This window comes from Furipterus horrens, unplaced genomic scaffold, assembly GCF_987537825.1.
Source record: "Furipterus horrens unplaced genomic scaffold, mFurHor1.1.pri manual_scaffold_5, whole genome shotgun sequence".
Taxonomy (NCBI): domain Eukaryota; kingdom Metazoa; phylum Chordata; class Mammalia; order Chiroptera; family Furipteridae; genus Furipterus; species Furipterus horrens.
The window spans coordinates 182,190,437-182,212,663 of NW_028327175.1; the positions used below are offsets into that span (position 1 = coordinate 182,190,437).

Below are 22,227 nucleotides of genomic sequence, written 5' to 3' on the forward strand. Positions count from 1 at the left end.
TTTTAGCTGTTACGGATATTTCTACTAGGAACATTAGCGTATAGGTTTTTGTGTGAACATACATTGTCTGTACTTTTGGGGTGGAAGTGTTGGGTCATATGGTAACTCTTAACTCTTTGAGGCCCTGCCCAGCTGTTTTACGAAGCAGGTCTGCCATTTTACATTCCTACCTTCAGTGTATGAGTGGTCTAATTTTCTCTACAGTCTCATCAACATTTATTATTGCCTGTCTTTTATTTTAGCCATTTTAGAACATGTGAAATGGTACCTTATTGTGGTTTTGATTTGAATTTCCCTAATAATTAATGGTGTTGAGCATGAGATGCCAACTTTTAGGTCATCTCTTTCTGCTCACCCCAGCTGTTGTGTTTTCCCCAGAAAAATCTTTCCTATTCATCTTCTGCCTGGAGTTAGCGGTCATTTTGTCCTCTAACAAAATGGCTGAGTGATGCCTTCTTAGTCAGATGCTTTGATACAAACCTTTGGGCAGTTCCAGGGGTTGGGCAGTTGTGTCTAGGACTTAAGGTATGTGTTCTTCCTGTCAGTAGGTTTGATGTTACTCTTAAGGTTGGCACAGCCTTTCCTAGGCTCACCAAGCTGCTGGGACAAAGCCAGCCTCTCCCCTGGGCACCTCAATGAGCAAGGTCAGAAGTTCTTGAGCTGGAAACAATTTTTAGAGGCCATCTCATTGATCCTTCTGCAACAAGACAGTTAGAACCCCTCACCACCCCCCACACCAGACTGCAGAGAATCTGTAATGTAATTTAAAAAAATTCCTGTTGCAAGAAATTCCATTGGCCCCTTTTCCACCAGCCAGTATTTTAGCAGCCTCTGTGTTAGAAAAATTCTTTGCTCTGACCCAGATCCCACCTTCTGCCACACAGGCCAATTTCCTCTCATGTTTTCCTTTCTTGGAAGATGGGAGAGACAGCTGCTCCCTAGGAGGGGCTTCATCCTCTGGTCAGACAAAACTGCTTTGGCTGGAGAAGCTCTCATGTTGAGGAAGTCCAGACCAAGCCAGGCCCCTACAGGGGACTTTAAAGACTGAATGATCCTGTCACTTGGCTATTGCCTGGGCAGTCTGCTTTGAAAAAAGAGACCTGACAGGCTCCAGGTTGTGTGTTTATCCTGAGGCTGGGCCATTGCAAATTCATGTTTCAGAGTTTAGAGGTTTTGTCCAGCCAGCCTGGTGGGTGGTAATCAAACACAGGTGGGGACCATCTGGCTGGGCCTGTCCCTCCCAGCTCGTCCTATGAGGGCTGGCCTGCCCACCACAGAGCTGGCCTAGAAAGCACCCTGTGTGGAGGCAGATGGTATACACGTGCATGTGCGTGCATGCACACCCCTACATGCATGTGCAAGTGTGCACAGCCCTCCTTAGAGAGGTGGTGCTGTTTGGATGCATGTGATTTTTTTCTCTCTGCATCCCGAGGAACATGTTTCTTTTAGTGTGTTTCTCAAGTTTTTGTGGTTAGAAATCATATATTTATCTTGGCCCAAGATGAAAGCCCTGGAGTAATAGTCTAATACATTTTACAAAGCTGCCTCTAACTGGTGGCTGCTTGAAATCTTCCCTTTGACCTAGTGACCCATCTCCTTTTATAGAGTTTTAATTCCCAGTCAGTCTTGCATTTCCCCAGGTTTTCACACTCTTATACCTGCAGCCCCGGGGAGACAGCTCTTCTCGCCTCAGTTTGCTTAGCTATTCCCTCAACTTCCCTGCGTGGAATTGCCCCCAAACAAGGTAGTTCAGCAAGCAAAGACAGTAGCTTACACTGTGTCCTGCCAAGCATCTTCTAGCATGGTCTCCAAAATTCTAGGTGTGTACCCTCAAAATGGATTTTGGTTCCCACATTGTGAGATGCTCAAAGGAAATGCAAACTGTGGACACCTCCTTTGAATATAATTGGGTATGATAATGGTGACTTTAAGGATGGGTTCTTTTTCAGTCCTTTAGAGAACTTAGCTATGGTGGGTGATCACCCCACCATAGCAAGTATAGGAAGTCTGAGTTCACCTAGGCACACAGCAGGGCAAGGACTGGTATCAGAGCTTCTACGCTTTTGAGTGTCTTTCTGTTTACTCTCTGGGCCTGGCCTCTTGGGATTGGTGGTGACGATGAGGAGGAGAAGGAGGATGAAGAGGAAGGGAAGTACCACTGCATCACCACCCCTTCAGAATTCTCCCTTCTGACCCCCTGTTCCAGTAGCTTGTCTGGCAAGAAGGTGTGGGCTGTCATCTTAGTTTATGGTTTGTATTTGTATGCTGAGCAGCTTACACGTGTATAATCATTGTGGCTCATGTTTGTACAAGATATAATTACTGAAAATTATATCATGAATGTAGTTTAACTTTTAACCCTTCCCATGCTGGCAGGCCTCCTGAGCTCTCAGGAACACTCCCTGACACTTCTCTCACCTGGGGAGGTGTGTGCCCCTCGCCCCCCAATCAGGCCTTGCCTTCTAATCCATATCAGCTCCCTCTCCGGAGACTTGGGGCTCCCAAGCATTTCCTAGCAGGCAGGGAGGCAGGCCTTCGTTGCCTCATTGTCATTGTGATGAGTGTGGCTCCAGAGGCAGGAACTTTTCTCATTCTGGGCTGCCTGGGGATGGGAAGGAAGGGCAAACCTTGCTACCTTAAGTTTCCAGTGATTGAAGAGTGCACACGAGGCACCAGGTTTTAGGACTCACACGTGCTGATTGATGAATGCGCATGGGGTGCAGGTTTCAGGGAGAACACAGGCCCTCGCAGTGTTTGGGATCTGCCCTGGGACCTGTCTGCAAATGCTGAGTTTGGAGGCCCGACAGTCCAGCCCAAGGCTTGTGCCCTTGTGGGCCAGTGGGGAGGTGAGAGCAGAGACAGGGTCTCATCCTCACAGAGCATACAGCAGGACCAGTATCCTTAGAAAACTTATTAGGTGCTTATTAACAACCTGAAAAGATATGGAACATGAATAAGGAAGATTTTTCAGTAATGGACCCTCAATCACGCAGAAAGGAATGTTCCAGAGTCACAAAATGTGGAACTTGTAATTCAGAATGCCAGCAGGGGAATTTGATTGGCTGGGCCAAGTTCATATGCAAGTACTATAACTGGCTGGAGGGTGAGGCTAAAGTTCTGTTTCCTTCCAGGGTATTGAGGTCCTTTCTCCTTTCAAAGTTCACATTCTGGGAGATTCATCTGACTAGGGGATTTGGATGGTAAGGCCACCAAGAATAAGGGGGAACTTTAAATAGACTTTTAAAACAGTGTTTTTCTTTTTCCTAAAGTAGTTGAGCTAAAAATATTTGCTTTTTATGTCTTTCAGATTTACAGGAACGGACGGACCTAGTGGTTTTGGCTTTGAGTTGACATTTCGTCTGAAGAGAGAAACAGGGGAGTCTGCTCCCCCAACATGGCCAGCAGAGCTAATGCAGGGCTTGGCCAGATACGTGTTCCAGTCAGGTAAGATCCCCAAGAGCTGACTGGTGTGGTGGTTTTATTGTCATGAGTTTGGTTGGCTTTGGGAACTCACAGGTATGTTTTAATATCTGCAGAGGGACCTTTCCTGGGAGTACTATACCCCGTTTGTACCATGAGGGTGATGACTTGTTTTGCCTGGTGTTTGGGGATAGAAAGCTCCCTGGGCCATGGAAGAGAAGGCTATGTCACTATGACCTCTGGCAGCAAGTGAGAGTCCATGCTGCTGTTGCGACACCCTGAGCCCTTGTTACAGTCTGATAGCCGTGCTTCTGAGTCCCGGTGAGCCGAAGGCCAACTTGGCATGGAACTGACCAGCGCCTCTCTGTCTGCCCCATTTTCCATAATCAGCACTGTCTTTGCTTCCTGCTGCCAGTGACCTAAACCATTTCTGTTTCTGGGGCCACAAGCACACATGTTAATCTTGACAAAGGCTTGGGCTAACAATAGAGCGTGGACAGGAAGGAGGAATTGCCAGGAGCTTGCTCCCTCACAGTGTGAAGGAGAAGCTGGCATCAGGCAGGACCGTAATAGTCAGAAATATTACTTGATTCAAGTGCCCTCTAGGAGATGAACCTCTGCTCCTGTTGCCCCCTGGAAGCTGCTAATATGGAACCTGAAGTGGGGCTTTGTGCTGAGCTCTTGGTCTCCCACTCTTGGCTCAGCTTGCCTGTCCTTCAGTGGGATGAAGTGTTGGAGTGAGATTTAGTACCTTTTATGAAGGGTTTCATATCACCTGAATGTTTCTGTGTGGCTAATTTGCTCAGAAGCATTTCCCAGTGACCTCAGATTTGATTCTTTGGTTTGGTAAGTAGCCTCAAATGTAGACCAAGAAACTTTATCCAACTCTATTGCTCTTTGACTGTTTATAGATAAGGGCAGAGCAGCATTGAGGCCAGGGTCTCTTAAAGTGTGGTCCTCAGACCCCTGCACTTAGAGCATTGGTTGCAAACACATATTCCTGAGTCCCACAGGAGACCTCTGGCTCGGAATCTTTGGGGGTGATATTCCCAGATGCTTCTGATAGAAACTAAATTTGAAGAACCATAGATCTGGCAGCTTCTCTTAAGTGCAGTGACCTTTTTCAGCCTCTAGTAGATTATAAATTGGGGGCTCAGTAGTGCCTCTGGGTTGAACTCCTCTGCTCTCATTCCAGACCCGGTTGTTGGCAGGGTGGCTGTCACATAATAGGACTGATACTAACTACTGTCTGCCATGTGTGTACTGTGGAATAGTTTCATTTTGGAGGCTACAGTGTGGGTCTTCTCTAAGCAAGGGTTCTCAAACCTGGCTGCTCCTTAGATGCCCTGAGGAGCTTGTCAACACACATTCCCAGAGTCTTCCACAGGGCTCTGATTCAGTTGGTCAGAGGTGGGCATGGGATATCTGTTTCTAAAACAACTCCATCTGGTCTGGGGATGGTGTTTGGGCTCTAAAGAACTGTTGACCAGGAACAAGTAACATTCACAGGGTCAGGTAAGCATGCTGTCTGGAACAGCTGACACATGTGATTTGGTATTATCCTAGTGTGGTTTCAAGAAACTTTCAAAATTGTACCAAGAAAAAAAAAATTGTGCCAAGAGTCTGCTGCCTGAACACTTTGTGTTTCCCTTCTCTCCCTTTTTGGGATGCCTGAAGCTGACCTCAAATATAGAGCTGTTTTTGGAAAAATAGACCTTTCTTTAAAAATTTTTTTATTTTATTGTATTTTATTTTTATTTTTATTTTAGAGGAGAAGGGAAGGGGAGAGAGGGAGAGAAACATTATTGGTTACCCCGACTGGGGATCAAATCTGCAACCGAGGCACATGCCCTGACCGGGAATTCAGCTGGCAACCCTTCACTTTGTGGGACGACGCCCAACCAGCTGAGCCACACCAGTCAGGGCAAAATAGCCTTTTTTTTGATGTGGAATTTGACCTGCTATAGGAAAGGGGATTCTAAATACTAGGCAACCTCTTGCTTGTATAGGCAGGTATCTCCTTGCCTGCTGCTTAAATCAGTGCATTTATATGTTTGTTTCTACTTAATGTACTTGCTCAGGTGGACAGAGATCAGAGAAATGTAAGGTGTTGTGAATTATTGTCAGCTGGGGTCAAGCAGATGAACTTCTGACATAGTTCTGATATTACAGTTATGAAATAATAATGTAGGTGAGTGTAAGAATAGAATTTGATTTGTCAGGCTTCATTTCAACCACACCATAAATATCACTAGTGACCATTTTGCAACGATTCAGGTAGATTATCAACAGATGCTATAACCATTGGATAAAAAGATTGTTGGGGAACCAGATATATTTACAAGGACTCAGAGGATCCCTCTACAGATTACTTATTACAAAGAGAAAAATAATTCCTTTATAATGAAAAGATTTGGGTGGATAACACTTTAACCAAATGATCAAATGTAGTAATACCAATAATGGAACAAATTATTATTATGTAACTCTTTATGTGTTGCAGTGTGAAGTATAAAATATCAGCTATGTAGCACTTTTGCAAGAATGTTTCACCTGAGTTGACTCCTGAGCAAACATACAAATCCAGATTGTAAAACGACTGCCTGTACTCTTCAAAAAATGTCAATTCTATGAAAGATATAAAAAGGCAAGGGGTGGGGGTTGTCCTAAATTAAAGGGAAAATGACAGTTTAAATACATTTATGATCCTTGATTGGATTCTAAACTGAAAAAATAAGGTCATTTTTAGGACAGTTGGAAAAAATATAAATATAAACTGTGTATTAGATAATTGATTGTATGAGCAACCATGAAATTCCTTGGGTATGATATGTATGGTATTATGGTTATATAGGATAATGTCCTTAGGAGATAAAAGCTAAAGTATTTATGAATGCAATGATATGATGTCTGCAACTTAATTTTCTAACAGTTCAGCAAATGAAGTGTGTGGAAAGAGAGAGAGAGAAGAGAAAGCAAACATAGTAAAATGTTAACAACTGGTGAATCTAGGTGAAGGGCATATTGGTATTCATTGTACTGTCCTTCTAACCGTTCAGCTTTTCAAAATGAAAAGTTTTGGCTGTTTTGTGAGTGTCTGTTGACTGATGTGTGCTCTATCGTCCCTTCTTCACCAATGGCTCTTGTATGGTGGCTCTAATGTGATGGCTATGGTTTGTGCCTGCAGATCACTTCAAGCATTTCATAGCAACGACAGGGCGCCTACACTCCTAAAAGAGTAATACTTGATTTTCTCTGTTCCACATTTTCTTTAATATGATTATACTACTTAAATAGTAGCTAAAACAAATCTACCTTAAATTCTTTTTGGAACATAGCAGGGAATAATAATAAATTATCTCAATAACAGGGAAATGATAAAAACAAAGTATACAATAACTGATGTGAGAGAGGAGACCGTGGCTGTGGGCCTAAATGGTAAGGATAGGAGCTAACATTTAGTATGTGTTCTACATCCCAGGCACAGTTGTAAATGCTCATTTAATATGCAGTAAAGCCTGGGAGTTAGGCACTGTATTATACCAGCTTCATAGCTGCAGAAAGCAGGACAATACAGAGAGGTAGAGTAGCATGTTCAAGATCACACATCTAGTAGGTGCAAAGGCAGTGTAGCAAGCGCACTCACGCTCTCTACCGCTCTCTCTCTCTCTCTCTATATATATATATATTTAAGATGTTATTTATTTTTAGAGAGAAAGGAAGGGAAGGAGAAAGAGAGGGAGAGAAACACCAGTGTGAGAGAGACACATCAATTGGTTGCCTCTCAGCACATCCCCCAGTGGGGACCTGGCCTGCAACTCAGGCATGTAGCCTGACTGGGAATCAAGCTGGTGACCTTTTGGTTTGCAGAATGGCACCCCATCCACTGAGCCACACTAGTCAGGGCCAGGCGCCATAGCTCTTAATGCCATTCTCTTAACCATGATGCCGTGTTGTCCGTAGCTCAGCAGATCCCTGGGCTGCTGAATGTGTCAGGCTAGAAGGTGAGGTTTGCAAATCATCCGCTTGGGTGACTGTACTAGTCAGCGTGGCCTCTGAGCTCCATGATGCCTCGCTTGGATATTCTGGAACATTTGGAAAATAGAGGAGGACAAAAGGCATTCATAATATTACCAAAATCATCTTAAATCCATTCTTCCATTTTTAAAGTTTTCATTCATGAAAATATGTATATAAAAAATACAGCTGGATGAGCTTTCACAAACTGAACACATTCATATAGCTAGCACCCAAATCAAGAAACAGGCTGGTTCTCTAGAAACCTCCCTTGTGCCTACTTTTAATCATCATCTTTTCTTTTTTTTTCCTATTTCACTGCCTAGTACAGGTCCTCAGCTCCATGTGCCAGAACTTGTTGGCAATAGGCTGAGGAGCATCCATTTCCACACCTCTTACCTCTAGTGTTTCCCATCCTGCATGTGACCGCCAGATCAGGGGGGCACCGTAGTGTGATTGTTAAGGGCATAGCCCCTGGATCCAGACAGCTGCATTTTTATCTCAGCCCTGCCAGTTGCTGCCTCCTGACCTTGGGCAGTGTAACCCTTTCACTTATCTATAAAGCAGGGATAATAATAGCAGCTACAAGTGAAGTTATTGAGAGCATAAAATGAGTTAATACCTGTCAAAAATTTAGAGCAGTTATGTAGTGAGAACTATAATATTACCGGCAATATTATTATTATTCAGTCTTTTAAAATTTTATATGATCCTGGCCAGGTAAAATTTGCTTAGAATGTCATATTGATATGCCAAGATTGCAGGTTTGATCCCTTATCCGGGCACATTTGAGAATCAGCCAATGAATGCATACATTAGTGGAACAACAAAACTCAATGTTCCTCTCTTTTTCTCCCTTCCTCTCTAAAATCAATTGACAATAAATACCCTGTTTAACAGTAAAACCCTTTTAGAAAGGAAATGCCTTATTTGTCCCTGAATCAGATGCCTGCCTCAACTGATATGATGACATTTGGTGCTATCATCTTTATCCCACACAGAAAATTAATAATAGTGATACAAATAAAATTACCTTGTTTTGTTCATCACATTATACAATAACAAAAATTTAAGTTCGACTGATTTTTTAAAAAATATGCTTTATTGATTATGCTGTTACAGTTGTCCCAATTTCTTTTCCCTTTGTTCCCCTCCACCCAATGACCTCCCTCCCTCCAGTTGTCACCCCCTTAGCCCATTCCCATTGGTTATGCATATAGTTCTTCTCAACATCTTCTTGTCTACTCCACTCCCTCTTACTATTCTTCTTAATTCCTGTACCATCTCCCTCCCTTTCCCCCCTTGCCCCTCGCCACTGACCTCCCCCCATAATGTTCCCCATACCTATAATTCTTTTCCCACTCTCACTGCCTACTTAGTTTGTCTTTGTTTCGGTTCCCTAGTTTCTGTTATTGGTTCTTGTGATACAGTTTTCATTTTAATGTTCATAATTTTGATCCTCTTTCTCCTGAACAAGTCCCTTTAACATTTCATGTAACAGTGGTTTGGATCTGATGAACTCCTTCAGTTTTACTTTGTCCTGGAGGCACTTTCTCTGTCCTTCTATTCTGAATGACAGCTTCACTGGATAGAGTAATCGTGGTTGTAGGTTTATGCTTTTCATTACTTTGAATATTTCTTGCCAGTCCCTTCTTGCCTGCAGAGTTTCTTTTGAGAAATCAGCTGATAGTCTTATTGGGACCCCTTTGTACATAATTCTCTTCTTCTCTCTTGCTGCTTTTACGATTCTCTCTTTACCCTTAATTTTTGACATTTTGATTATAATGTGTCTTGGCGTGGTTCTACCTGGGTCCAGTTTTCTTTTTAACTCTCTGTGCTTCCTGGACCTGTGAGTTTGTTTCCTTCCCCAAATCAGGGACGTTCTGCTTCATAATTTTTTCACATAATTTTTCAATTTCTAGTTCTTCTTCTTCACCTTCTGGCAACTCTATGATTCAGATGTTGGCCCGCTTATAGCTATCCCATAGGCTTCTGAGCCTCTCCTCATTTTCCTCACTTTGTGTTTCCTCTTTCTGCACTGGTTGACTGTTTGTTCCTTCCCTATGTTCCAATTTGTTGATTTGATCCCTGGTTTTCTTTCCCTCACCACTGGTTTCGTATGTGTTTTCAATCATTTCAGCAGGACTAGCCTTTATTCCTTCCCCGTCTTGTTTAAGATCTGCTGTTAGGTCTGTAAGCATTCATATAACCAAACCTCTGAACTGTGCCTCAGAAAGATTTCCTATCTGCTGAGCTGTTAGATTAGATATTTGCTCTCTGGTCAGCTGCATCACCGGGATCTCTATCATGATCTGTGCCATCCTGACAGTTTTGTGTTTACCTTTGCTTCCTGGGCGGGGCTGTCACGCCTCCTGCACTATAGGGGGCGGAGCCCCGTGCACTCTTCACTACCTGTCGACCCTTCTCACCACACTGTGGCGCTTTGTGTGGGGATGGAGGTCCAAGATGGATTCCTGCTTTTCACTCTGCCCTGAGAGACTGGGAGCCTCCTCCTCCATCCCCATGTCCTCCAGCCCTCACAGTCCAAGGCAATGGGGGTCTGCCCTCCCCAGCACTAGAATCGTGAGCTGACAGGTTTGGTCTGCAGCTGGGGATGTTCTCCAGGCGCTTCTTGCCTCCTTGTAATATGGGTGTCTGTGCTTACCGTCGTCCCACTGCGGCTGTCGCCAGCACACCTTGATCGCTCTGCTCCGGCTTTGCCCCTCCTACTTGTCCAGACGAGCACCACTTCTTTATAACTTCATACATTGGACTTCCATGTAGCTTTATTTTCTGGAACTTCTGGTTATTTCTGGTTTTGTGGTCGCAATTGTATTCCTTCTTAGTTGTGGCGGGAGGCAGAGCGTGTCAGTCTAGGCCTCCATCTTGGCCAGAAACTGTGATTTCTTGATTTATGTAGTTGACAGTGCCTGTAAGCCTTATACAAATCAAGTCCTATTTTAATGCAATGGAGCCCAGGCATTTTAGTGGGACCTTGTAGGAAGTCCTTTTATCAGGTGAAGCATCTTTTTATAGTGTAAATATTTGCCCCTTATTGTACCTGTTTTGTAAGACTGGGCTTAGGCATATTAAGGTTTCCTCAGAACATGTAGGCACTGCTCCGCCTCAGTTGGTTATACCCTGCAAGGTTTACACAGATTGTTGTTATACAGAACATGCGTTTTATGTTTGATGTGTACATAGATATGTGTCTACATGTGTAACTAGCAGCATAGCTGTTTGATGCTCTTGCCTCACATGTGCTGTCCACCTTCAACTCAGTGACTTTATGTGGAGTGCGTCACCCATTTGCAGGTGAGAACATGCTGAACAGTGTTAGCAGTAAGTGGAATGCTTAGACCTGCTTTTCCAGATTTTTTGTCCAAAGATTTTATTTATTTTTAGAGATAGGGGAAGGGAGGGAGGAAAATGTGCAAGAGAAACAGCCATCGTCTGCTTCTTGCACACCCCCAACCGGGCATCTGGCCCACAACCCAGGCATGTACACTGACAGGGAATCGAACCAGTGACCTTTCAGCTTGCAGAATGACGCCCAGCCCACTGAGCCGCATAGTCAAGGCTGCTCATCCATATCTAAAAGGCATCCATAGCTTTATCATCCAGGCTTAGAAATAGCTTCATGGCAATGGCAGGCAAGGAAAGAGGACAGTGAGACTCGGGGGGGGGGGGGGGGCGCGATGCCCATACCCAGCTATGGGGCTGTGTGAGGCTGCCTCTGAAGGCTGCTCTGAGGAATGACTCAGAAGGGTCCTGTAACTTAGCCCCAACCTGCCAGAGGACGGATACCTTTTGGTTGCTTTGCTCAGAAGTGGGAAGCTGGGCTGTAGACAAAAGGAGTAGAAACAAGAGAGGCCTGGGAAAGAAGAATATCCAGAGAAGGTGAAGGATTCAAGAGGGGGTGAGGCAGTTAGTGTTTATTTTAGTTGGGATGCTTCTAGTTATAAGAAAGTGACAGAAATATAACTCAAACTACCTTAATAACAGGCTATTGGCTCAGACACCTGGGACGTCCAGGGTTTCAGGCGTGGCTTGATCGATATGTTCAGAGTGTCCTCAGGGCTCTGACTCATGTCTTGGTCATGTACTGCAGACTGACTCTCCCCATGTGCCAGGAAAGATGAACACTGCGGCTAGAGTTTCTAGTTTTCTCAGTTTGTAGTCTCAGTAGGCAGAAGACTTTTTTTTTCTAATATACTTTTTAAGGTTTTACTTTTTTTTAAATAGGGAGAGGAAGGAAAGGAGAAAGAGGGAGAGAAACATCAATGTGTGGTTGCCTCTTGTGTGTCCCCAAGTGGAGACCTGGCCTGCAACCCAGGCATGTGCCCTGACTGGGAATTGAACCTGTGACCTTTTGGTCTATGGAACAATGCTGCAACCGAGCCACACTAGCCAGAGCAAGTGGGAGAGAATTCAAACATAAATCCTGGTGCTCCATTTGGACCACCACCACCAACCAGGGTGGTCACATGACCCAGGCAGAACTAATCTGAGTTCTTTCCCAGGATTAATGTAAGAATATTGGAAGAGCCCTGACTTGTATGGTTTAGTGGATTGAGTGCTGGCCTGCAAACCGAAGGGTCACCAGTTTGATTCCCAGTCAGGGCACATACCCAGGTTGCAGGTTTGATCCCTGGTTGGGACGCATGCAAGAAGGCAACCAGTTGATGTTTCTCACGTTGCTGTTTCTCTCTCTCCCTCTCTCAAAGCAATGAGAAAAATGTCCTCTGGTGACGATAAAAAAATAAATTAAGTCCTTCCTCATTCCTCACTTCTAACCACATGGAGTAAGAGAGAAGTCCTCTAAAGCTTAGGGTAGCTATCAGCAGAAAAAGTTCTGAGTAGGCAAAATCAGTTGCTCTTCCAGGGCCAAAGGGGAATCTATGCATCAGTAACAAGCTGTGCAGTTATGTTTGGAAGTTGAATCATTAGAGAATGCATAAACAGAGCAAGCATCTTTGTTCTGTCTTGTTGTATATGCTGGAATAGTTTTGATTCGAAAGTAACAGAACACAGTGACTAAAATGGCCTAACAATAAGGGCACTTATCTTACATAGCAAGTCATCTGGAGGTGGGGCAGTTCCAGGGTTGGTTGTCATCTGTTCACAATGTTGTGAAGGACCTGAGTTCTTCCTCACTTCCTGCTCTGCCTTCCTCAGCACTTTGGCTTGTCTTTTAAAAAGATTTTTATTTATTTATTTTTAGAGAGAAGGGAAGGGAGGGAGAAAGAGAGGGAGAGAAACATCAATGTGTGGTTGCCTCTCATGCACCCCCCAACTGGGTACCTGGCCTGCAACTCAGGCATGTGCTCTGACTGGGAATTGAACCAAAGACCCCTTGGTTCTCGGCCAGTGTTCAATCCACTTAGCCACACCAGCCAGGGCTGGCTTGTCTTTTTAAACTGGTGCCCTCATTCCAAAGATGGCTGCCATAATCCCCAGCCATCTTTGGGATCCTGGGATCACACTGGACACAGTCTACCAGCAATAAAAGAGACACTTCTGTACTTTTTCTCTTTTAAAGACCAATCAATACCACTACAGAACTGTCCTCATTGATCTCTTGTAGTTTGTTGGCTAAAGTTGTGTCAGGAAGGTGAGAGTGTCTTGTTGGTTTACAAATCAGTATCTACACTATTTCCTAGGGATGGAGGATGGGCCCTGATTCCCTGAAAGTCATGGCCAACAAAAGGCAGTGGAAGAAAATTGGGATTCTGTTAATAAGGAGAATGACCACCAGGTAGGCAAAGAGTATCTGCACTTCCACTGAAGAAGTCCCAGCCCTACCTGGGGTCAGAGGAACCTTGCATACTGTTTAGGACACTGAGCCAGTACAAAAGTATCATGTGGAGAGAGAATGTTCCAGTCATGAGGAAAGGGTGACTGTCATTATTTCACTTGCTACAGCAGATTTAGAACCAAACCAGCGTCAGCCTGAATTATTTGGAAAGTTGTGCAGTAAATACATCAGTGATTTTTCACCAGTAGGTACCCAGCTTCTTTCCTTCCTACCTTGCAGCCAGTTTCTCTTACTTCCCCATTCCCTTTAAATTTTATCATCAGTTTATTCTTTCTTCTCAGATTGCCAGTGACTGCTCCCCTGCCCCCCACCCTCTGGGTTTCATTAGAAAGAAACCCTTCCCCAACTCAGCAGGACTTGATTTCTCAGCTGCGCTTTACAGTTCTGCTGGAGAGGCTGTCTGCTCTCAGTTCTGCCATTGGTAGGCCTTAACCACAAATTCCTAGGCAATTTCACTGGAGTTTTAGGAGAAACATGGCCTCCTAACCTTGTAACTGACACTGGAAATTGAAGTGCCTTTGCTTGCTGCTGTTTAATGGCAACCTCATGATAAGTGCTGAGTTGGCTCAATTTGTGATTCAGGCCCAAGAAGGGAGACAAGGTGGCACTGCTTGAGCATCAGGAGCCATCAGAGCTGGCGGCTGATGAAGCTCTGTGGTATTGACAGACTAATGCCAGCAGAGATTTTATTCTACATTTTCTTTTCTTTTCCCATTTATTTAAGAAATATTTGCTCACTATAAAAACTGAAACATAGAAATATGACACAGAAAGTGAAACCCCTTCTGAATTCATTCCCCCCACTGGGAAAAGATTGCTGTTTCTATTTCCAGATTTTCTTTTCTGTACATATATCTATATATGCTTCTTATAGTTTTTCAGCTAGCTTTTTGTTTTTTTTAACTTGCTACCTTTTGGACATCTTTCCATGTCAATTATGTTCTTTCTAACTATACACTTTTTTTATTTTCAAGATATGCTATGCTTTTTTTTAACCAGTCATTTAGGTGATTTCCAATTTTTCCCTACCACAAATCTACAGTGAGCATCCTTGTATATGTGTTTCTTTGCACTCTTGCCTAAGTATTTCTGTGGGATAAATTCCCAGAAATAGGATCGCTAGGTTAAGGGGAATGAACATTTTACATATTAATACCCATTGCAGATGAATGATTAATATTTATAATAATATTGTTGTAATCATTTAGTGTTTTAATTGTTTTCAACCAACAGCAGAATGTTTTTTATATAAAATTGTATTTATAGCGACAGAACCCTCTCCTGAGTCTTTGAGAATTGTTCCCTTTCTTAGATTACTTGGCCCGAGAGATGTTAATTTATGTTAAACAGCATGAATTTGGCATTAGGAGAGACAGGAAGCCCTTATACAGTGTCTCATGCAGTTTAGATTTAGCACAGGAACCCATCCATCAGGCTTCTCCTCTCTGAAGTTGAAAGTGGTGAGCAACACAGCCTACCGCCTCAAGTCAGAGCCTTTTCCAGGTATTGACAGCAGGTCAAGTTTTATATAAAGAATCTCAATGAATTGTAGAGTTTTCTTGAGTTTTGCCTCCTCCTACCTTTCCTAAAGTGAGATTATTATATATGCCAGTCTTTTTATGTTGAGAACTTTTCTTTTAAGTTGCTTTTTTATAGTTAAAAGTAAGTAAATAAACAATAGTTATTGAGCACCAAGCTCTAATAGGCACCTACATTCTCTTATTTTAACCCTGTAGTAGGTAGCCTGTTGGGGAAGATACTGATATTGCCACTTTACAGATGAGGAAATGGGCTCAGAGAGGTGGTGGCCTGCAGCTGGTGAGGGCAGGATGCCCCAGCCAGCACTGGTTTGCATGCTGTAGCCGCAGAGCCTCTAAGGATCCGCTTTAAATGGAGAGAGGACTTTGGAGAAAGGAGCTCTTTTCATTAGTTTTATTTTTTTAAGTGCCTATTACATGCCAAGGACTCTTGTCAGGTAGATCTGATCTCTGCCATAGGCATGGAAAGAGACACTGAAAACACAGGCAGATAAATGTTTGATTCCATAGATCACTGAAAGGGAAAGATCGGGGTGCTCCAAAAGAATAAGGTGGTGGACTCATTTTTGGATCGCAGAGTCGGGCAAGGACAAAGAGAAGGATTTTTTTGGCAGAGGAAACAGCATGTGGAGGCCCCTGAGGAGGGGAAGGAGCTTGAGGGATATGAGGAACTGGCAGAAGGCTCATGTGGCTGGAGGGAGGTGAGGGAGAGGGAAGAGCTTGGGGGAAGCTGGAGGCCAGCAGGCACGGGAAGTGCCGGGCCTTGCGCTTGTGCTCAAAGCCCTGATCGAGATCTGGATTTGATTCTGAGGGCAGTGGAAAGCTGTGAAAGCATTTTGAGGAGGAAGGTCAAATATCCAGGTTGGGGAGTGAAAAACCTCCTTTATAAAAATATAAATATATATTAAGACGTGCTTGGATTTGAGGTGTTCAGACTTTCTGCCTGCATCTTAAGAGTGGCTCTTCCCCAGAAGGTGCTGGAGCTGTTGCAGCCTTGGGAGCGTAGCCATCAGAATCATAGATTTTTCTTTTCTCATCCTAATTCTTGGGACCTTAACTCAGTACAATCCTGCCCCCAGCCTGCCTCCCCTGAGGCACCCCAGATTGGAGAGGAACCCCTCCTCTCTTGGGAGTGTAAACTTCCACATACCTCCAACAGCACACGACCACAGCGCCCTCTTTCCAGATGCAGGAGGTAGAATGGGTTTTGCTTCCTGATCCCTGCTCTGCAGGTGAGTGAAGGAAGTCAGGAAGATTGAGTAAGGAGCTTAGCGCACGTCCCAAGGTGTGAGTTATGGCTGGGCTGCAGTTCAGCTCCTCATCAACAGCTTCCCTGGCTTTTTTCTCTAGATGTCCCAAGTGTATGTGATCTTAATATCTTTGCCTCAAGTAAAGTTTTCTGAAAGGAGATGCTCCATCATTCCAATGAGAGCTGTCGAGTTCTCTCGTTTCCTGGTTTGGATAAGCTGCCCATTGCTCCAGTCAGCTAAGTGAAGCCAAATGGGGCTGCCTGGTTATATTAATGTCATTTTTCTTCCTCATGCTCTTTTTGATTTTCTTGACATTTTCTTTCCCTCAGCCTGATATATCTTCTTTTCTGGTTGCTATGGATCTGTAAAATATTTTCCCTTTCATCTGTTAGTAATACACAACTATAAAGCAAAACAATCCCTGGTTTCTCTGCACTCTTCCAAGACCAAGATTTTAGGTTAATAGTTGAAAGATTGTGTTCCCACTCCACTGAAAAGGAACAGGTCAGCCCCTCAGAAATGAGCTCATACCCTAAGTGGTTTGCATGTAAATGAGAGTCTAGCCAATATCTAAACCTGGGTGCTTTTAGGGAAGGCTTCAACCCTAAGAGCAGAGGTTGGCAAAGTACAGCCTGCAGGCCACCTGTTTTTGTAAATAAAATTTTATTGGACACAGCCCTGCCCATTACATGTTATCTGTGGCTTCTTTTGTGCTACAACAGCAGAGTTGAGTAGTTATAATAAACTGTATGGCCCTCAAAGCCTCAACTATTTGATATCTGGCCTTTTACTGAAAAAGTCTGCCAACCCCTGACTTAGAGAGTACTTTCCACTTCTGAATAACGACCCGAGTGGAGAAGTGGCCATCTTTAAATCTCTGTGGGATATCCAGAGGCCTTGCGAAATTGAAATTGCCTTCGCTGGGGCCTGTGTCTTGGCCGGTGGTAGAGGGATCATAGTGGGAGGGGTTTGCTGGAGCAGGGGTGACTGCATCTCCTGCTGAGCTGCTGCTGGATTTGCAGTGCATTCCTTTAGCTTCCGTGGGTCTGTATCTTACTTGGAGTACTTACTCCATGAAATGCCTTGAGCTTCTTAGTAGCAAAGGGCTGTTCCATACCGCCAATAAGCTAAGGTGATTCACCCTTAGGCTAGTTTGCTCACCTCTGGCCCCCTATGGAGTCGTAATTGGTTGGCTCTTTCAGTGACTCCTTTGTCTCTAGCACCTGCATTTCAGGGATGCTTCCTGTGGGGGGTGGTGAAGTGGGTGGAAAGTTAGGAGTAGACAGACCCAGCACCTCAGCAGGAGGTAAAGCCCTTTGGTAACCTGAAGTGGCTCAAAACAGAATGTTCAGTGAAGAGGGCTGGAGAACAGCCTGGATAAGAGCAGGACCCAAGAGACAGGTTGCCTGGGTTTGATTCCCATTTGGCCATAAGGGACCTGTGGGACCTGCAGTCAAAACAGCATCTCCAAGACTTGGTTACTACTTCATCTTTGAAGTGGATCTACCAGTAATATATTTAATGCTCCTAGTGTAGTACCTGGCATAATACATGGAAGCAGTTAATATCATTTATATTGTCATTTAAGAGGCATATTGCAGAAAAAAGGGAAACAGACTTAAAAGGAAAAAAAAGAAGCGTATTACCACACTATGAAGTTGGGTCCTGATACCGCTAACTAACACTCTGTGCCTCCACATAGAAGACTGGAAGTGCTACATGGAGGCACTCACAGAGGCCGTCTTAGAGCAATGGTGTTATGAGTTATCGTTGTTTTCCTTTTCATAGTTTACTGACATTTAACAATTTTTTACACAGAACATAGCTTTTATTGTCAGAAAAGAAAAACCAAAGGATAACCATGACTGAATTTTGCAGAGAACTTCCCAGAGGACAGGACACTGAGCACTGAGAAGCAGCCCCAGGCCGTTAACATAGGACAAGCCACCATCTCAAGGTGTGCTCTCTGGTGCAGTTATTACAAGAGCCTTGAAGACCATGCAGTGGTCTACCAGCTCAAGGTGTCCTGCTTTCTTGACCTGGTTCTTTATCACTCTCAGTGGGAAGTGAATGGCTCTCCTGAGCCAGACACAGCTCTCCTCCAACTTCCCTGACAGTGGGCCTCTTCACAGAGCCCCTTCTCCAGGAACATGACAGTTGAAACTAGAACCAGAGGAGGAAAGGACAAAGGAACTCGGGTGCTTTTCAAGAGGGATTGCAGCAAGCCCCGGCAATGGGAGGTTGTTCTGCTGGTGTATAGCAGGGGCTTCCGAAGCAGAAGCAGGGGTGCCTTCCTCAGCCTTGTCCTGCTTGGCCCGCTGGAGGCTGTGTATCTGGGGCAGAGAGGTGGCTTGGCCTCAGGCTGCAGCCCAGTGTCCCAGCCTTCCTGAGCCCTGGCTTAGCTCTGGACAGTCCCTCTTTGGGTTTGAAGATTTAGGGAGAACGGAGCACTTACCAACTTTCTGGACTGGTGGGGCATGTCTGGGTCCCCACCAGTGTGGTGAGCTCAGCACAAGAAGCCTTTGTCCTTTGCCCCTCTCCACTGGGCCACTCAGATCACACATGCATTGTGTTCTGTCCTGATTACTTTTATTCCCCCAAACACAAATAATGATTTTTACAGTAAAAAAAAGAGATGCTTAAAATAAAACATCCAAGCTATATTGCCAACATGTAAAAAGCAAGTAGTAGAACAATGAGATGTGGGGTTGAATTTTTACTTTAAATGAAAAGTAAACATTATCTAAATCCCAGCCCCGAGACAGCCACCATTAACATTTGGTTATCATCCTTCTAGACATAGCTCTGTGCATAAAATAATTAGACAATTTTACTAACTCAATATTGTATATATCAGCATACTTTCTTCACCCAGCATCATGTCATGGAAGTCTTTCTAGCTAAGTAAATGGAAATCAATAGCAATGTTTGTAATGGTTGTAAGGTGAAAGGAAAATGCTCTGTTTTCCTCTATACTTTACTCTTATGTGACCAGAGGTATGGATTTTTCCATACCTAGCAATTCGCCAATTCTCTGCAGACACCAACTGGGTGTCGTACAATTCAGTTGTGGTACTATCTACCTGGAGTTAGCGGCAGATCCCCCAAGTGAGGGCTCAGTCCCATAAGACTGTGCCCACTTCAGGTGCAAATTTCAAGTCCCAAATTGTCACCTCTACTTCTGATTGACCAACTATAAATGGGGTTCTCCTTGGGTTTGACAATTTGTTAGAACAACTCACAGTACTCAGGAAAACAGTTTACTTACTAGATTACTGGTTCATTATTAAAGGATACAGCTCAGGAGTAACCGGATGGAAGAGATGCACAGGATCAGGCATGTGGGAAGGGGGTAGAGCTACCATGTCCTCTACAGGCATGCCACCCGCCCCGCCCGGAGCCTGTCTGAACCCCATACTTCAAGGGATGATTGATTACTAACTCAATCTTTAATCCCTCTTCCCTCTCAGGAGACTAAGGAGAGGCTGAATGTTCCAAGCCTCTAGTCATGGCTTGGTCTTTCTGGTGACCTGGCCCCATCCTAAAGCTATCCAGAAGACCTCCAGGAATTGCCTTAAAAGACAGACATTCCTATCATCCAGGAGCTTCAGAGGGATTTAGGAGCTCTTTGTCAGGATCCAGGGTCAAAGACCAAGAACAAAAAAATACTCCGAGCACTTTTATTGTGTATGAAATTACAAAGTTGTTTTTTTTTTTTTTTTAGCTCTGGCCAGGAGCTGGGGTTAAAGACCAAAATACATATTTTTTTACTACATCAGTATTACAGATAGTAAGATAACAGACCCCCTCCAGGATAAACAGACCCTTCTTGATAAAGTTTGATAGTTTCCAGTTTCCCCCACCTTAAACAACACTCCATGGAACGCCCATGTATGTACATGTTTGGCAACTGTGTTCAGTTGTCTCAGAATAAATTCCTAAAGTGAGAGTGCTGGGTCACAAGGTCTGGACATTTTGCAGTTTGGCATCTATGCCCAGTTGTCCTCCACAAAGGGGATTCTAGGGACAGCCCCTGGCTGTGACAGCCACAGTGTTCTTGTGGCCAGTTGGCAGCTTAGGCACCAAGGAAGCACTTTGTAGCCTTTGAAGTCCACAGAATGATTCACAGGAGTCTTCCAGCTTTTGGTAACTTGAAGGCTGACTTTAGTCCATTGTTAAGGAGGTTCTTTGAGACTGGAGGTCTATAAGCTAAGCAGCCTCCATGGTTTTCAGAAAGCCCAGCTCATGTACTTTGAAGCTTAACCTCACAATTCAGCCCCTACCCCATCCCTCCAAGTAGGAAGAAATGTCCTGGCAAGGAGTCTGGCCTAAGCACCAAAAACACCCTCGTAATTTACTGCTGCCTCTTCCTGTAACCAGATCGCCCAAAATTTGTTATCTCTAAACCTCTTCATGTGTCTGATTGGATAGGAATTTTGGAAGTACGTGAGCAGACACATAGACACCTGGGGGTCTGGTTTTTACACACATACTCAGAAGTAAGTGTTTGCTTCATGCTCCATCCCAGCCCAACAGCCTCTCCTGGGTGCCACTTTCTACAAGAGGCATTGGCAACTTAGAGCATATCCAGAGAAGAGTGGCTTTCAGACTGACAAAAGTTCCTCAAACTGTGGTCTGGAAGGAGTGGCTTTAAAACAGAGGAAACTGGAAACATTTGATTCTGAAGAAGAAAAGATTTTGGGATGAGGTGTGAGGAGTGGTGAACTGTGACGCATAACAGGTATTTTAAAAATATTTGAGGTCTTGCCATATGGAAGAGGGATTTGACGTTTTCTTTGTTACCCAGAGGAGAGAACTAGAAAGCTGTTAACTATTCTTTGGGGTGTGGAAGCACTTCTTCATGTGGATAGGCCTCAAGAGAGTGTACACTCACTAGCTCCGAAGTTGGCCTAGTAAAGTCTGGGCAGCTGTTGGCCCAGGCCTTTGTAGAGGAACTTTATTAAGTGCTGGGTATGGGGTTGGTGATCTAGAAGCTCAGCGCACTGAACCCAGAGACCACCTGAGACATGCTTGTTTTTCTTCTAATCCATCATGCTTAGTACTGCTTCTGCTGGACTCCAGTCTGGCTTCCTGCAGACAGGCTGTCTTCTTCCCCATTTTGTTCCTTCTGTCCCAGGCCCTTCCAGGTCTGACTCAGCTGAGTGATCTTTGAGAACACCCATAAATACTGGAGCTGTGTTTCTTGATGTAAATTAAGACAGAAAGAGCAGGGTTAGTTTCCTGAACCAAAAATTAGAATCCCGGCTCCCTGTGGAAACTGTCTGCCCTGCCACTGTGGATATAGACTTGGTGTGTCTTACCTCCCTCCCACTGTGCCCTTCTGCCTTCATTCTTTCCTGTAAAGAGTGGCCGTGCTTTCCAGTGGTAGAGTCTTTCAAAGAAGTAATAGTTACTTAATTGATATAGAACTTTCAGCATGCCAGGTAATTTTTATATATTTAAATTTTTTTATTCTAAAACTACCCTGCAAAGTAGACAGTAGCATCATCACATCATCATGTTTTGATACACAAAGAAACAGATGCAGAGAAGTTAAGTGACTTGTTTTAAAGTCACACAGCAAAGAAACATGCATCAGAGAATAAACCAAAGAAAAGTGCCATTACATGAAGTCTCTTCACTCGAGGACCTATCTGTTTTTGTTCTTAGACTTAAGACTAAACATAACATGTATATTCGGTGTGACTGTTTGGAAAGTTGGGGTGGTGGTGGTTATAGATGATTCAGGATTGTACAGGAATTGATGGTTATTGAAGGCAAAGGATGGTTTTATGGGAGTTTGTTGTATTTTCTCTACTTTGGTTTAAAATCCACTAACAACAAGTTATTTGTTTTGTTTGTTTCTGAAGCTTAAGCTTCAGACCAGGAATGAAAAAAGAATTTTTTAAAAACGTGCTTTGGAGAAGTTTGAATTACAGTGCTATATGGTGGGCTGGCCAGGGCCTTGTGGATTAGGTGGAAAAGAATTCTTAGGAAACCAGGTCCTCCGGTGCTCAGGTCCCTCCATACCATGTGCTGTCCTCTCTTCGCAGACTCTTTCAGCATGCTGGGAAGAAGGGTTGAGATATGCTGGTTTGGTTTGGTTGATTCATCCAGTTTTCTCCGCTTCCAGACTGAATCTAGGGACTCACATAGCAGCGGCCTCTTCCAGAGAAGGCTGCAG

The 22,227-nt window shown here is 44.1% G+C and overlaps 1 protein-coding gene across 2 annotated transcripts in view; it reads left to right on the forward strand.

Moving 5' to 3' along the window:
* Positions 1 to 22,227, forward strand: part of SUFU (SUFU negative regulator of hedgehog signaling) — a 98,886-nt gene that overhangs the window by 26,763 nt on the left and 49,896 nt on the right. For both annotated transcript variants that reach the window (XM_090278509.1, XM_090278510.1), the window contains exon 3: positions 3,308 to 3,444. In XM_090278509.1, the coding sequence (XP_090134635.1) occupies positions 3,308 to 3,444 (137 nt within the window). The remainder of the gene's footprint in view (positions 1 to 3,307; positions 3,445 to 22,227) is intronic.